At 42.4% G+C, this 17,747-nt stretch overlaps 1 protein-coding gene across 17 annotated transcripts in view; it reads right to left on the bottom strand.

The window, feature by feature from the left end:
• Positions 1-10,342: 10,342 nt before the first annotated feature.
• CD47 (CD47 molecule) overlaps positions 10,343-17,747 on the bottom strand; it is a 31,996-nt gene continuing 24,591 nt past the window's right edge. For 4 of the 17 annotated variants that reach the window (XR_011680169.1, XM_071433485.1, XM_071433487.1 and 1 more), the window contains 2 exons: positions 17,691-17,722; positions 10,343-10,772 (listed from right to left, as the gene is read on the bottom strand). Coding sequence is in view for 8 of the 17 variants with exons in the window: in XM_071433485.1 (XP_071289586.1) it covers positions 10,707-10,772; positions 17,691-17,722 (98 nt within the window). In the remaining 9 variants the exon portion in view is untranslated. Of the gene's footprint in view, positions 12,704-14,716; positions 17,723-17,747 lie in introns of all 17 variants that reach the window. The other 13 variants (XR_011680166.1, XM_071433479.1, XM_071433488.1 and 10 more) reach the window with 8 other exon arrangements.

The raw sequence follows: 17,747 nt of genomic DNA, 5'->3' as shown, positions 1-17,747 counted from the left end.
CCTTTTTTATAACTAGCCATTAAAGGTAAACCACCTCTCTCCCCTACCCAGAGCACTGGAGGGAGGAAGGCAATGACACACCCTTTCCACCTGGCTCATCAAACTTTTATCAGAGTCAGTTTAAATTGCCATAAACCCAGGGAGATGCTGGATATTTCTCAGGTCTCACCTATGTTGCTCCAGCTCTCAAGAGCTGTTAAGCTGGTACCATTTATGTTAATGTAAACCAGTTTATTTCACCCTCATCGCTATTCCCCAGACTTATTTCAGCCAGTGAGGTGATCCAGGCTGAACCCCTGCCTGAACATGAAAAGGCTTTGGCTGGCTGGTACAGGTAGAGTTCAGCTACAGCATTTGGTGGCAATGCAAATAGCCACAGCAGCCCTGTGGAGGAAGGGTGGTGCAAGTGGAGCTTCTCCCGAGCGAAACACCTGAAGTGTATGTGCAACATAAAGAACCCAAGCTCTGAGGCTCAGCTGTAGTTTCATCACTTTTTGACACTGCAGTCAAGATTTAGGGGTCATGCTTCTGAGAGCAAAATCAAATACCAGGTGTGACACTCCTGGAGGCACCCTGGTGTTGGTAGGAGAGGGAAATGCTATTGAGCAACTTCCAGAAACACTAAAATCAGTGCAGAATCATGAAAAATAATGCAGCCCAATCCAAAGCTTTCTCTTAATTTTAATTATTTAGGAAATTCAGTGGTTCTCAAACTGTGTGCCCATAGGTTATCAGTCTTCTGCAGACCCAGGCAAGCCAGTGATGCTTTTCATGTAGCACAGTACATACTTGTGTGAGTACACTCACATTGCGGTGTCAGAGCTACCTGTATCCACAATTTACACTGACTGGGTGCTGTTGCAAGCTAAGCCACAACAAGCTCTATCCTGATGTCCACACCAGATATTATTCAGGTTATATCACAGGCAAGTGGACCTGACCCAAAACACCCAGCAAGGGGGGACAAATCCCATTCAGACCCAAGGGACCCCTTGCAACCATCCAATTGTGCCAGATTTGCTACAAAACTGGTGCACTCAGTAATGCTTAGGCTCATGTTGGATCCTCCTGGCAGGGGGAAGGTGGTGCATGTGCATTAATTTTTTTCTGGCATGGAATGACTGGCAGCTCCAGGCTGGACATGCACCAAACACAAGCCAGCTCTAAGAAGGACATACAGGATCCTCCTTTGGGCATCTTCCAGCCTTCTGTGCATGTGCATGGGGACAGACAGACAGGCTACACCCAGTGGTGAGTAAAACCCCTGAAACCTCGATAGAGGCAGTGACTCAGCTTTCTTGTTTTAGTCCATTGCAGGAAATTATTTGCTAATGAGTCATTTGAAAAATCACCCATGTGTAACCTTGTCATGCTGCTTTGCCTTGCTGGCTGAGGGGGAGGAAGAGGGACCTTAGGGAGAGCCAGCCTGGGCTCAGGGCCTGTCCAGGAGGGCCACCAGAGCAGTGTCAGTCATCCATGGGTGCAAAGGAGTGCAAGCACAGGTGAAAGTCCAACCTTGCCACCCTTCAGCAGGTGCACACATGAACACATCCCAGCTTTTAAGTGCAGGTTGTGCTGCAGAAAGGGGAAACCAAAACTCTGTGTGCAGAGCTGGCTTTGAGCAGTGATAAAACTGTGGGCAGACACTGGCCCATAAAAATAAAAGTAGCATTTTCTCCGTCCCATTCCCAGAGCCCTCCCATCTCCATGTGCTGGGGTCTGGTGGCTGCTGTGCAAGCAGGGACAGAGGCCCCAGCTGGGTCTGTGTGCTCAGGTCACAAGGGCTGAGCAAAACCAGCAGCAGTGGTGTCTCCACTGGCACCATGTCACTGAGTGGTCTTCAGCTGCAAGTCTGGGCTCTCTTTTCCTGCTGCATCCACACAGCATCAGCACACATGGGGTCTCCAGCACTGCTAACTCAATAAATGCAGCAGTCTCTGGAACAGCTGCTTTTCAGCAGCCGGTCTACTGCTGCTCAGAAGAAATGTTATTTGCAACTAACTGCTCTATGGCTTTCTCATGCTGTTTCCATGGAAGGTTTTTATCAGATCAGATATTTATATCACATCAAGTATTTGTTGTGTGAGAATGGCAGGGCTGGTGGTGAAGAGCCAGTGTCTAACACCACTCTGAACCAGCACCGGCAAACATCATTTGAGAGCCAAGGGAAGGAGACAAAACTGAAGCCACCCAAACCCCATTGCAATGAAGGAAGGAACTTGCTGTTTCAAGGAAACTAGTTGTAACCTGGAGTGATATCCAAGTGCTGCAGGAAGCACACACTGGTTAATGTTTTGAAGAACCCCCACCCCCACATGATGTACTTACACCCTGAGCAATCTGCAGGGAACTGAAGAGAATTGTTTGCAAATGCCCAGGAAGCAAAAAACATTTCTTTTAAAACTTTAATTCATAGTTCAAGCACAGCTTGAAAATCTGCCCACAGACATTGTAATGTTTGGTGGTGTTGAAGCTGGGTGAGGCCATGGTTTAATGCCAGCTCGTGGAGGGAGGGTGAGCGAGTCAGTGAGAAACCGCCCTGCCTTTGTCTTCACATAAACAGAAGAATAAAAGCAGTCTAAGTAAGAAAGAGAGATCATTCACTAAAATATTTGCTTAGACCAGATGGCTCTGGTGACTCAGACAAAATACTCCCCCTGCTACAAGCCAGCTGTAAAAGAACCATGGTTTGCCATTTAGGAAAAATGACACAGCGTGGTGCAGAGCCTATCTAGGAAACATGGAGGGGGGAAAAAAAGCACTCACATGTTCCACTTAAAAATTAAAAGGTTTATCTGGATCATTTCTCCAGTCTAGCACCAGCTTGGTAGTGCGTATGTGCAATGATGGGGTATGGGACAGATCAGGAATTGATTGGTTACTCAGCATTTTTTGCTTTAATAAGTTAAAATAAATAAGAACTTCGAAGCAGGTGTTTTTAAACTGCTTATTTTAATCATCTGAATTTAAATTTTGGCTCTATTTTTCAGCTTCCATAAAGAAATGGCAGAATTTCAAAAGCTCGGGGCTTCTGTTCAAATGATTCACTCTGATGCAGATACCATCTGAATCAAAACAAAGCATGGACCCAACAATCACACTCACTAAGGGAGAATTAAACCACTAAAGACAGTTTCTAATGGGTCTTTATGAATAATCATGACATTTTTCCCCAATTGCACTCTTCTAGCTTTATTTTAGTAGATACAATGCCCTGCACTAGAAGAATTCATGCCAGTTTGAAGAGCATTCAAGACAAACAGCCTCTAGAGGCAAGATGGGCCCTGCTCTCCCAAATGCATGGACTGGTCATTAAAATGTAATGCTGACCTCCTCACAGGATGGCTGTTGGCCTTTTTGGCATTTGGCACAGGACACACACAGAATTTCAGAGCTTCCCAGGAAACAACAGCGTTTTTGTGAACTGCAGGCTGTACCCAAGAAAAGGAGCCACAAACCACTATCACCATGATCTCTCATGACCCAGAACACTATCTGGCCTCATGCATGGGTCCTCAAGTCCCCAGTCTTCTTCCAGCCAAAAGCACACCTTGCCCATACCAGGAATCACAAGTGGTTTGGCCTTTTTCCCTTTCCATGAAACTTTATTTCAGACTATCACTGCATCCTTTCTCACACACTTCCCCAGCTGTAGTCATGTCCATCCCATCTTGACAGGAGGTTTTTCCTGCAGCCTAGCTCCCAGAACAGCAGCATCCATCCTGGCAGTCTGATTACCATTTTTACAGATGTCTCTGACCCGCTGCAGGCTGAGATAAAGTCATGGGGTTGCAGCATGGCTTTGGGATGGAGAGGTGCATCAGTGCAGCCCTGAGTCCTGCGTCACCAGAGCTGTGCATATGTGGGAGCCCCTTCTGCTGCGCTGGCCTGCTGAGTGAGGAGTTCAGTCCATCCCACCCTTGTGCTTCAGTCCCTCCCTGTGTGTATAGCACTGCTTGTGGCAGCAGCTCCCTGTGCAGATGGATGGGAAGAAACCACCATGGTGGAAAATTTTTCCTTGGTTGCTCTTCTTGAGCTGTTGAAACATTAACATGAGCACCGACAAAAGGAGTTTTAAAAGTGTCTGGTCTTGTCTCTCCATCCCTATGTAGAGTCAGCTTTTTGTCTGCTCTGCTGCAGGTCTGGGGAAGTGATTCTTGCATCTTTCATGCCCTGCCACAGCTTTTTTTTCTTTTTTTCTTTTTTTCCTTTTTTTTTTTTTTTAATTAACTTATTAGTTCCAGTCCTTCCTCCAAGGCCATGTTTTCCTGGACTTAGGGTCATTTTTATCCTGGGCACCCCTGGATGCCCTGAAACAAAGTCAGAGCTCCAAAAACCCAGCTGTGGCCTGGGGCCTCCATTGGCACATTCCTTTTTTCTTCCTTTTCCTCCATGCAACTTGTGACTTTCTCTCTCTGAGGCTCCACAGTTCACTTCAGACTCAAAAGCACTAACTGGTCCCAAAATCACAACATGTCTGGGACTACACCACTGAAGGGGAGTAAAATCTAAATCAGGAACCTGATCCACCAGTCACCTCTTGGAGGCTCATGATTGTGTGCAGGGGCACCCAAGGGAAGTGGGGAAAGCACTCCCCCCAGCCTAACTATTTTAGGCTAGAATGCAGAGAAACCTACTAATGATTAACTCTGCAGAACCAGGAAGAGGGACTGCCTCTTTTGCCAGGTGTTCTCTTGGACTGAGAAGCCTGGAATGAGCACTGGCCTTGAACCACCCACATGACCCAGTGGCACTACCTTCAAAGCAGTTGTCTTCCCCACCCCTTCCACTGGTCTTCTTTATTTATTTTGGGTGACCTGATCACACACCAGAGTTAAAAGAAGGCCACTTTGGTATAATCAGACAAGGGAGGCATGATCCACCACTATAAAGGAGAGGTCCTTAGTGCTGTGGCAAAAAGCCACTTTTTACTGCATCAGATAGGCCATTATTATAGTTTGTTAAGACCCCTCTTGTGGCAGGTGTGGGGAGCCATGAATAAGATGAAGGATGTGGAGCTCTGCTCCCTGCCACCCTCCACACCCCTTGTGTCACTGCACAATGACAACACTCAGCCCTCCTCTCATCTTCAGAGCTTTGCTGGCAAAACTGGGATTTGCTTCCTTTGGGGTCACCAGAACACCTTCAGGAATCCAGACAGTAAGAGATGGCCACAGAGCTCTCTCCAAGACATCCAGATAGTAGATGATGCAGACCTCAAGTGCCATCAGTTCCTCTTGGGCACTGAGGGAACTTTGGCACCTCAGGATGTTCAGAGTCCAGTGGGGTATGACTGTCACCTACATGTATGGTTGTAAAAGTATTTCCCTTGACAAAGCTACTCTTTCACTGGGCTTCTTTTCAGACCTGTGAGATCACCATGTTGAGGAATGTTACGCTAAAGACATGCTTACAACAGCAAATGCATTTGCTTTACTAAAAAATAAATTCTAGCACAGATTGACTGGGCTTGCAAAGGTAAAAAATAAATTAAAAAATAAATCCAGAAAGTAGCTCCCTTTAGGAACTATTCCAGCAAAAGGTTCACAGGTCTTCAAACTTGTATGACCATTCTAGGGCAATGCTTTCAGAGCTTGCAGTCTGCGCAGTCCCTTTTGTCCTGCGGGTTTAGCATCTCTCCAGTTCCGTGGGATTCAAGTGAAGTACAAGCTTTGCAATGGGCCTTGCCTCACTTGCCTCCCACTGGGAGGAGGGGGACACTTTCCAAATGAAGGCATTTCTACTAAGAAGCAACTCAACAAAAAACCTGGTCTCACTTCTCCTCTTCAGGATGGCTGAAACCAACCTGAGCTGAACTGGAGATGGCACACAACAGGGGTTAAATATCAAAGTAAGACAGAGGTTTGCCTCACCAAAGGCATCTTGCTGGAAGAGCGCCAGGGAAGTTAAAGGTGTTGGAGCAGCATGTAGGCAAGGGAAGGCCTTTCCCACAATTTGGTGAACTGTACCAGCTACAGCTACTGCTGTGACACCCCCACAACCAGCTCAGCATGGAGAAAATACTGCTGCAGCCTGTCTTCCTCCCTTTTGCCACAACCAGCTCAGCATGGAGAAAATACTGCTGCAGCCTCTCTGTCTTCCTTCCTTTTGCCAGTCCCTGCTCTTCACTAGTGAGCTTTGTGAGCTCCCAGAACTTTCTCTTTGCTGCTCCCCAGCCCTTGGCCTGGAAGTTCCTGCTATGCACTGAGGTTGTTTTGTTCAGGTTTCAGAGCCCCAGGCTGCAAGCTGGATTAAGAGCAGGCTCAAGGCATGGACCAGTCCCTCACCAAGTGCACATGGTAAATGGGCTGTTTTCTATGGTGGGTAAATAAATCAGTAGTGACTTGTACCTTTCAGCATAGGGCTTTTCTCTTGAGCCAATTGTTTTGTTTTAGCATCTTTTCCCTCCTTGCCTTTGACATGCACTGTGCTATTAGTGCACCCACAGAGCATGTCAAGAGCTCACACTGTCACCAATGAAATAGGTGTAGCTCCTTTAGCTGGCCTTGGGGGACAGGAACCACATTCTCCTCTGTCACTTTCCCTGTGACTGCCAGAGTCATGACGTATTTTATCTCACGTTAGTTGCACTTCCTCATTGATGCTGTAACCAGCTTTGTTTCCTGTTCAGTAAGACATTTAAAGCTGTTTATGCTTTAGTGTTCTGGTGTACCACCACTGCAAATGCCAACAGCTACCTCATGGTCCAGGAAATGGTGATTTTATTCCCCAGTTGCCCATTACTATTTGGTTTACATCATTCCCAGAGAACTGGTATGAGGAATAAAGGGCAGTGTGAAGGGCAACCTAACAGAGTTAGGGTAGCATCAAGGCATCACCTTTGTTAAATAAACAGAGCTCTAAGGGTGGTAGGGTGCCACATCTAATACCCTGCTCCAAGGCTCTGCTGAGCACCCATTCCCCTCTTCCCACTCATCCTGTTCGTGGAAGCTTCTTTCGCCCCTGCTGGAGGCAGGAGAGGAGCTGCATGTCCCCCTCTCCCTGCAGCCTGGGAGGAGTGGCCATGCTGCTGCTGTGGCAGCAGAGGAGGCACCCAGGGTGGAACAGGAGGCAAAGGCAGCAGGGCCCCAGTGCTCCCTGCCCAATCTCCTGCTGGGATGAGGTTGTCCAGTGGCCACAGCATCAGAGGACAGGGCAGGTCAGGGGTACTGTACAGACAAAACAATTGCCCTCCTCCCCATAACCACCTTTTAAACCCACACACCTTTACACTGTCACATTAAATAACATCACAGTAGTTTTCAGCTTGCTCACTCTATCAAAAAACCCTTTTTTCCTACCTACAGACCAGGTAAGGGAGGACATTTTAGGTTCCTACAGTGGTACCTGTTTATCTGTGCCAGCCAAAACCTCACAAACTTCCTAGAACAGTAAGTGCCTGGCTCCATATTCATTCTTAACTCCAGGAACAGAGTGACTTTTTCTGAAAACCTGTTTTGTAATTACAGTGCAGGATACAAAGGAATCTATTTCCATGCTGGGCTCCTTTAATTACAATTTATATCATTTTATTATGATCCTTAAATTCTCAGTGTTTCTTGATGTGGGACAAATCAAAGCTTCCAAGTTCTATTTAGGCTAACTCCCATACCTGGCAGAGCTCTGCACACAACACAGTGCCTTTACTTAATCTTCAATAGGTGAATTTTCTTTTTCATTGACATGAATTAGTATGAAATGCCAGAGAAACCTCATCACGTTTTTCTTCAGGGAAACTAAGTTTGGCTATGCTCAAACTTAGATGAAATTAATTGCAATGAATATATCTTAAAGGTCCCTTTTCTCCTTACTGCTGTGTGAACTTCCATTTGTCCTTGGATGAACCTTCTGTTTAACAGCACAGTGGATTTCCATTGATTTGTTGGGTTGGGTTTTTTTTTCCCTCTTTCCCATGTACCTAGTTTATTAAAGAATACTGCTCTCACACAGAAAAAAATACAACCAAATGTTCTTGCTCTAAAAGCAATTCCTGCAGCACTTCTGGAAGAAAAAAAGGAAAGTTAGATTAATGCAAACAAATACAAGTACCCTCAAGCCAAATTCTGAAAAATGTTGTATCCTTTGTTTTTCCCCAGGTCTGGTAACCATTCCAAGTTTAACCTGCACCCACCTATTGTGAAGCCTTAAAAGAAAGGCAGGGAGGGTGTGGGATGGGGTAGGAAAGGGGGAAGACTAATTACTAGAGGAGTTTCAAAGTCTTTCACAATCTGCAGGTACATAAATTGTGAACGACAGTAAAATTCAGTACTTTAATTCAAGTTGAAGGTGTGCCAGACCTTACTCTGCACAAAGCAGCTGCTGTACCCAGGGGACATCACTGAGGTGTGGAGGTAGAGTCTGACTTCATGTGACAACTGCACATCCCCAAGGACCTCCACGTGCTCAGCTGCTTGGTCACATGCAGACAGCAGCACTATACAGAATAATGGAATTATTAAGGTCAGAAAAGACCTCCAAGATCATCAAGGCCAAGTTTTAACTGAACACCACCCTGTCAACAAAACTGTATCAGTGAGTGCCACATCCAATGACTCCACCACTGCCCTGGGGAGCCTGTTCCAGTGCTTGACAACCCTTTCAGTGAAGAAACAAAATTATTCCCATAACTCTGGAGGGTCCAAAAGTACCAATTTTAGCAATGTTAGGAGAAACTGTTCACACTCTTCTGGCAAACTTGAAGTTCCTATGCTCTTTAATTCTCCCACCAAACTTGTATTCATGGCAGACTCTCTCTTCCCTTCACAGCACCCACTCTCCAGCCCAACAATTTCAAAAGCCTCCTGTCTGTAGTCTTTAAAAAAAGCAAAAGAACAGAAGAAACCAAAATTTGTTTCAACACTGCAGCTTTCCTCCCCCAGAGCAGATGATCCTTGTCTCCGTGCTATTTACATTTGTGTATTAAATTTTTTTTGCCAATTCATCATTTCATTGAAAAATAATCTGGTTCTGCCCTTCTCTTGTACTTTTTGAGTACTCCTTGTCCTTTTCCCACAGCCCAACTGCAGAAGGGTTTGGGGTGCACCTCCCAGGCCATGCCCTACCCCTGCTGTGCTTCTGCTGCAGGCACAGTAGAGAAGCAACACAGAAACTAGAGGAAGCCCAGCTCACACTTTTTCATCCTGAAAGCTTTGCAAGAATGCTCAAGGATACAGGAAGCAAGGAGGTACTGAAGTCCAAGACAGTATTGGCTGCATCTATGACAAAGGCACAGAGCACTAGAACACAAAAACATTATTTTCCATAGGAAATAAATATAAATTCTTCTGCAAAGTGGAAATGAACCAGAGGCTGTCTGTCCACCTCTACTCTTAGGCAGGTAACTCGGTAGCAACTGCTGAATTGTGGAGCTCTGATCAAGCACTTTCAGAAGGCTTCTGGACTGGAAGCCCACATCTGGGTTGGTTCTCCTAGTTGAACTGACTGGAGCAGTCTGGATCACAGGTACTGGGCGTCACTGATGGTTCTGTGTTGAGATATTCTCCAGTCGCATACATTTAGATGAGCACAATTTCTCTCACCCCGAAATTCAAGCATGCAGCTTTCCTGAGCTTCAAGACCAGTTTTCCTGAGCTTGCAGTTCACGCTGCAGTTGGGTCCCTGCACAGAAAAGTCTAGAACTGTTAAAATTCTGTTTAAATATCTCAAATTGTGGTTCATGGCTCCTTTAGAGAGGAAAGTGTGTCTAGAGAAGTCACAAAACATTTCTGTAGAGACACTGAAGTTCAACAGCCACAGTTAAAAGTCACCCTGAACAAACAAGGGAATTACCAATAATTTCCACTGTTCCCATCAGCTTAGCTGCACTGAAGAGGATGCGTGAGTGGAAAGCCTACCAGGCACAACTTGCAGCTCCCTCTCTCCGCAGTCGAATGAACATTAAAGACAACTTCAGGAAATACAAAACTCATCCAGCAGTGCTTCAGCGGTAACACAAGGGATCCTCTTCTCACAGAAATACCATTGCAGGGCTACAAAGACAGACTGAAGAGAGGTGCTGCACTGCTGTTTCTGAAGTTAGTGGCAGCAGCAGCTTGTTACTCTTCATTTCCTCCCACAGCACACTGGGGTGACAGCACTTGATGGCTGATGTTGGAGAGCATAATTGAAGTCATTACAAGGCAGCCTACACACTCACTTCACCATCTGGACCTTTCTAAGGAGAAACACACCCAAAAACATCTGCTGCAGCCTATGTAACCCTGATAACATTCCTGTAGATCCAGTAATACATAAAGACTGGGAGAAGAGCAGCTATAACTATGAATTTATGGAAGCAGCTACAGAAGTTCAATGTGCTAGCAACAAGAAAATCTCCTGCAAAAACAACTTAAAATGACTTTATTTTTAAGAATATTAGCACAATATTTACAAAATAATTTTATGTTTCATAAATAAAAACAGTTTCTTGGGTAAAGACTATAGATCTATAGATATTTAAAATGTCTATATATTTATATATACACACATATGTACACACACAAAGGAAAGCATACAGTTATGAACAACTTTGGTTTAAATTACTGGTGGGAAAGGGCTGGCTAGGTGTACCAATGACTTTTTGAACACTCACTTTTAAATTCCCACCTACAAGAAATCCAGCCCTTAATGCAACAGGATGGTGGGTTTCTCCCATTTCTGGGGCCACGATTCTGCAGCACACAGCCAGCCACTGAGCTCCTCAGGTTTCAACAATTCCTAGGAACAGCTCCGCCTGATCCCACGGTGACACAGCGGGGTTCTGCTGCAGTTTGCTTTAGAGAAATTAACATAAAGCTATTATACATAATTGTTTTTATAAGGCAGAATACCTCAACAGAATTCCAGGTAATTTGGCTTTTTATTCCTCTGCTGCTAAGACTTTCAACTTGAAAGAGGGAATCACTAGTTATAAACAGGGAGCACTGCACAGTACTAAATTAAAAAAATTTTTATATTGAATTGTAATGGAGAACCATCTCCCATCTTTAGTTCAGTATCACTGAGATTATGGAAAAACCTGCACCAAAAGATTCATCTGTTAGAGCTCAAACCTTACATGAATACTCCCACTGGCAAAGTAAATGAGAGCCATACATGTTTCTCCCATATTTTATCGCAAGGGTGACCCTCTTCCCTGTGTCCAGTTCCACTGATCCCAGTGAGGGCTGGCCCATAGCTTGCTTTAAATGGCTCAATCCTGCAGTCTTGGCGAGAGGGACGATTAGGACAGCACCTACTGTAAAATACGACACCTCAATTTTGCTTTGTTAAATTCTTAAAGCGACTCGGAGTTCGATGTGCAGAGACCCAAATCCCTGCAACATGCACCCACAAAATGGATATGAACCTTGGTTTGTAACATTCAATTCTGAGAACTGCCAAATTACTCAGGATCTTTAAAAACATGGATTTTATTATGTGACTGTTTGGCAACAGCTTTCCAAACCAAGTTTTAAATTGTTAGAAGGAGAAAACCGTGTGTGCCTTTGAAATACAGTACCTTAGTACAAACAGGAAACAGTGTCAAGATTTCTACAAAGCATACGCAAAGTCCAAGAGCAGCCAACTATATTGGAACAACTCTCAAAATAGCTGTAAAACATAGCAGAATCTCATGGAATGTGCAAGTCCTAGTAAACTGATTTTTAACCATATCATTACATATATACAGAAACTGAGCTTCCTCACTCCTCATCAGGTCCTCCAATTTTTTATTTTATGTATTTGTGATGTAATGGCAGCAACACAAACCTGGGCCAGAAACGATATAGCTCTTTTCCATTCAAGAAAACAAGGTTTTAAACTGTCAAAAATATACTAAATAGGAAACTTCTGTTTTTATGAAGCATCTGCAACTTTCACAAATTCACTGAGTTAAGAAAGCCTGAAATTGCTTCCAATTCCACACACTGCACAACATGAACACACACAAGAACCACATTCAGCATTAAGATTACCAGCTCCTGTGCTCTGTAATTCCAGTGCTGAATTAGGCTCCAACAGCTGAGCAGTTTCTCATCAAAGGATACAGAGGAGGCACAGAGAGCCCTCTCACTGGACAAAAATATCAGCCACCAGAGCACACATGACTACTGTCCACAGAGAGGAATACTAACATCTCGTGGAATTAGAACTTTGTTAATAATTGCAAGAGAGCTGGGAATAAACTTTGTACTTATGCAACTTTGTGACTAACTTTGTATTTCTTTAATAAAAATTTGCTGAATGTCAGAAAAGATGTATTTGTACAATCTCTACTTCCTGCTTGTATCATACAAATAAACCATACTTTGTCCATGCACACAAATAAAGTAAACAACAGTCTAAATGGTATTGCAATTTCTGGGTTCAGCAAGCCCATTATCAAAGCAGTGACTAATGATAGTTTTTGAAAATAATACCACTAAGGATTACTGCAGGGAGAATCTGTACTGGGCAAATAGTGCTTTTTATAGTCTCACCCTCAACCATCCCATATACACCATAACAAAAGAAAATAAAGATCACATGTGGGCAAACACACATGTTCCTTGCTACAGCTGCTGTGACTATAAAATTATGTCATTTATATCAAAAGCACTTTTGCCACACATGCAAAACAACTAGAGTCCTGAATTTCTTCTCGATGAGTAGTGCATCTTCAAGGCCACGGTGTATCAACAACGGTGTACTTTTTATATACGCATCACATAACTCTGCAGTTCTGGGAATTTAAAAAGAAAGAAAAAGAAATATTGTTTGGGAAAAACAGCAATGCTATGCAAGTCACAGCTTACAGTTTTATTTTTTTTTCATTTCAAAATTGAAAGCACATTTAGCATTCACATAGTGGAAAAAGATGTTACTAACAGCAAGTGATGTTTCAGCCTCTCCACAAAAGAAAGGTGGACACTGTTTTGGAGCTTTCACTCGTGAATTTGAATAAGCTGAAGTGGCTCACAGGCTCAGCTGCCTGACCCACCCTGTCCATATATTCTAATGCTAGTTTACTTTCACATGCTATTTTGTAAGCTGGTCAGCTTCAGCATCTGATTCATCCCTGCTTCAGTCTGTGTGTGAATTTTCCAGGGAAGGTTAACATAGAAGCAGGTAAAGCTCAATAGGTTACTGCCTCCAGCGTGTGAGTCAGAGCATTTGCCTTCCATCTGTAAAACCTTCTGTCACTGGTTAGGAGCCATCTTTCAGAGCAGAAAAAACAGACAGACTTCTACCTCTACCCTAAAAATAAATAGGTAGTTGACAATCTCTGTGCTTTTGGAAGCTCCACCTCAGCACTAGAGGGTAGGTTTTCATAACCTAAATGAAACCCAAGAAAAACCAGGCAACTTATTTAAAACTGATCTCCAAGCAAAATTCTGCCTTGTTTTTCAGCAGGATGAGGTAACTGCAGAGAGCCCATCCTGATCTCCCTTCTGGTCTGCTCTGAATGCAATGGACTGGCAAATATCTACTTGTTTCCTGGTCTCAACTCTGTCAAGAATAAGCAGTAACCAGTCTGGAGCAGGCCCTGCCTTCCACTCCATCCACCTGAGATTACACTAACTGGTATACATTTACCAATGTGTTTATGAGACACCAATGCACTTGTCCTTTGTACTGCAGAAGTGTAATCCTATTAGTTTAGAAAATAATTAGATGGGATATTTGGATGAACCAAATGTAGTAGTCATAAGTAACACAAATTGAACAGCACATGGTATTTGTAAGGAAACCTGTTTCTAAAACTCGTACACCTTTTTCCAATTACAGCTAACTAGTACCTCATTTATTTGCTTGTTGTCAATTCACGCCTCCTAGAAATGGCATGATATAAAAGTATTTCAAGTGAGCTAACAGATTTGGAGTGAGTTTACTCTTCCTTCCAAGTAGCAAAATGTTGTAATTTAATGCATAAATACTAGGCTAAGGGTCTAGTGATACCTCATGACAAGCTTGCTCAGTATTCAGGGAGAAACCTAAATAACAACACCATCAACAAGTGCTTTTTTTATCCTATTCCCATGAAAAGTACAGCTGCTGAATAGAAAAGACTCAATAGTACTGTTTTCATTTTCAAACCTTATCATCTAGCCTAAAATTTAAGTTCTTCAATGAGAGCAATCTGAAAAATAATAAATTGAGTGAAATCTGATTGGAATACAATCTAACAAAACCCAGAGAATTCAAGTAACACCTAAAGAGGGGGAGAGGGAGAGAAAGTTAATTTTAAACCACTTTCCTGTGGTGATCCACTGAGGATTACCAATTAAAATGCAGAGAGAAAGCTTAGTCATATCAACAATAAAACAAACAAACAAACAAACAAACAAAAACAAAAAACCAAACAAAAACACCAACAAAAACCCCAAAACAAACTACAACCAAAAACCCAAAACCACACCCAAACAGAACAACCCACCGCCATTCCATGCATCTTAAATATTCCACGAGCAAAAAGGAAACATAAAGCTATTTGACTTTCCACATTTGATGACAAACACACTATTGCACAGCTCTCTCACTGACTCATCCTCTTCACTGTTTAGGAACACACATTCTTCCCCTATGTTTGATATAGGATATATGTATTCTTTCTTTACGATTAAATACAACTTGAATAAGAACAGCACCTGCCCTGAAACCCGTCCTCCAAATTTCACTGAAATAGCACTGGGTTACTCTAAACATCAAAACCCTCAAATGCTTAGCCATTAAAACAAGCATCTGTTAGACTTACCATCATTCTAACATCACTCCTTTTGCATCTTTAAAAGTCAAGAAGATGGATTAGTAATGAGTGAAACAGAAATAAATGCTTTACAGGTTAATATTCATGTTAGTTCTAAAATTCAGGTTAGAACTTGTTACTACTCAGCATGCCAATAGCAAAAAAAAAAATTCAAAGTCATCCCTTTTTCACTGTAAATTTCCCTCACCTTAAGTGCTATCAGTCTCTCAACACCATGAGAGTTGCCCCAACCCAAGGAAATACAGAAAGAATAGAGTGGTAAGGATAGATTTTGCTGTGATCATTAAGTATTTCACCCAAATAAATCTTTATGAATTAACATCAGTTTTCAATACGGGTCCCTCTTCTTCCCTTAAAAGATGGACATTTTGCAAAGCAAAGAGGGTGGACACAGAATAGTGAGATAATTTGTCCTAAAACAGTCAAACAGTGCCTCTGGCTAGTAAGCATGGTGGCATAAAACAGGGAGTGTGGAGCTGCAGGCAACCTTTTATTGAGACATCAAGCTCTTACTGACTCACAGAGCCACGTAAGTTGCCACACTGATCTGCCATCTTAGTGCGGTGGTAGTGGGAACTAAAACTATCTTTATCCATAATTAATCCCTTAATGAGAAGATAAACCTTGAATATCACCTACCATTTAGTGGTTCTTCTACAGCTTTCTGCAAAACATTTAAAAATATATATATGTATAAAAAGCCTTCATGTTTAATTCTGGCTGGCCACAGTTAAATTACTCTAATTGACATATACAGTAAGTAGTGATTCTATAAAAATGAAGAAAGCTTAATGTTAATCAAATTAATGACTAAAGGTCTGGAAAAAAATTATCAGTCAATAGCTGCATTCTCCAAGTAGTTTTCCCTTACTGTAATGTTTACCCAGATTAGATACCCCTAGGTGACAGCGGAAGCCATGCAGATACTACTTTTAATCTCTAAAACCTAACTGACAATTTCTGTCATTTGATCAATGGTTAGTAATAAAGCAGCACAACTAAAAAAGAAAAGAAAATTAGTAGCCAAGCAAATCAAGTGGAATCTCCTCAGAAAGAAATACATGACAGTTGTGCATTTAGTCTGGTAGACAATCATCAGAAACAACACATGCAACCTACAGAAATGCTAAAAAAAAAAATCAGTGCTTGGTTAAGATGGCAGATTTCAAAAACACACCTTTTCGCCCTCCAACTCAGGAAAATCTCAATAATAATTTTTTAAGCGTGCCCCAGTGTCAAAATTATGCCCTTCACCAATATTAAGTTTTCCATAGTCATTAGATGACACAGAATCAAAGTGTATTCTTAAAATTATTTCAAACCTATTTACTGCCTCAAAGCACAGCAATATAGGCTGAAGAGCCCTTGATGGAAACAAGCAGCATGTTAACACACTCCAGTTTCCACCAGGAATTTCCCTAGCAGCCCTAAGTTCACAAACACAAATTATATCACTTGAATTCCTCTGTATCTAGCCCTCACCTATCTGCAGCTGCAAAGCATATATTTGTACTAGCTGAGGTTTCCAATGACCTCTAAGTTTTAAAAACTTCTTTTGATTTCGTTCCTGTCCCAAATTCAGAGAGTAACATGATGTTCATTCCTGTGCTGCTGTGGCTATTTATTTCTCAATTCTTTGCTGCCATGGAAGACCACCTTGTGAGGAGAGCAGCTCATAAAGAGAACAGAGTTCCCATCAAAGGATGCTATTTTGTATGCTTTCATTTACAAGCAAAGTTTATTTACAAGCAAAACTAAGTTAAGGAAAAAAACCCCATCCTCCTCTTGCCCTGTTCACTTCCATTCTACCAGCACAAGGATGTTAGATAAAGGCAAGATTTCATTTTGAATGAAGCAAACTTTCAATTCACTTCTAAGCTCATTTTTATAACATCTCTTAACCTCTTTTCCTTCCATTTTTTCAAGCTCTGTGCACTTATATTCCTTCCATAAAGAAAGACTAATCCTCTGAAATATTATTCCTTACAAAAAAATGGATGAGCAAAAGGGAATAATAAAAAAAAAAACCCTAAAAATCTCTTGTCCTAACGGCAGTCAGCTCTTGCTGTTAGAAATCATCTTCCTTCAACAGCTGAGTCTCAAGCTTTAGACTGGAGACCTGAAAATGTGTCTCAAATGATGGCTGGCATCCAGGAGGTGGGATGAGTTAGTATTTGCCAGATCCCCCTGCTGCAAGAAGTTTTACTGGTATTCTACAGCTGCGCCTCTTTCCTTGCTTCTGGAAAACACCAGAAATCAGGCAGTTCACATTCATGGATCACTCAAAAGCACTGTGTAAGTCTGTGAAAATTACGGTTTTGAAAATTATTATTCTACAATTCAAAACTACCAACTGAAAAACCTTCTTTAAGAAAAAAGACAAGGTATTTTTCAATTTGTTCTGTGTTACCTAAAGACAGACACTTTCTTTTCAGAGGGTCTCATCAAATTATGGGGCATTATAGGAAAATCAGAAAAAAGTTCAAGGTTATGCCATCTGTATAGCCAGGAACTGAAGAGAATACCAAAGGTTTCTGGTGTACAAGACCACAGAAAAAACTTTTTAAGTCTTTCTTACAAGCCACCTGGATGTTTTACACTCACGTTAATGAAAAAGCTTTTTAATAAGGTGAGCAAAATGGCTTTTAAATATTCAGGTGGAAGAGTGCATTGTAAAAGAACATCAAACTTCCACCACCTTTCAGTGACAGCAATGGAAACTCCATCTGGGCACAACATTCAGAGTAACCCTATGTCAGGGTGGCAATTACAGTACTACAGACACACTCAATAGGGACAATGGAGACCACCAACTCACTCAACATTAGACATCCGTTACACAGCCAGAACTGTTGCTTGCTACCAACCTGGTCTGAATTCGAACTAGTGAAGAAAGGTTCAGTATCTCACTACAATCCCCTGAGCCATCTAGTCACCCCAAATTTATTAATTTTAAGCTTACCCCCGGACGAGGATGATCTTTCATTCTGGAACCTAAAATAATTACAAAAAAGTGACC

This window comes from Agelaius tricolor, unplaced genomic scaffold (assembly GCF_023055355.1).
Source record: "Agelaius tricolor isolate 1412-34295 unplaced genomic scaffold, bAgeTri1.0.p SCAF_9, whole genome shotgun sequence".
In the NCBI taxonomy this organism is placed as follows: Eukaryota; Metazoa; Chordata; class Aves; order Passeriformes; family Icteridae; genus Agelaius; species Agelaius tricolor.
The sequence above is the reverse complement of the archived record's forward strand: the minus strand, read 5'-3'. Positions and strand labels throughout refer to the sequence as shown.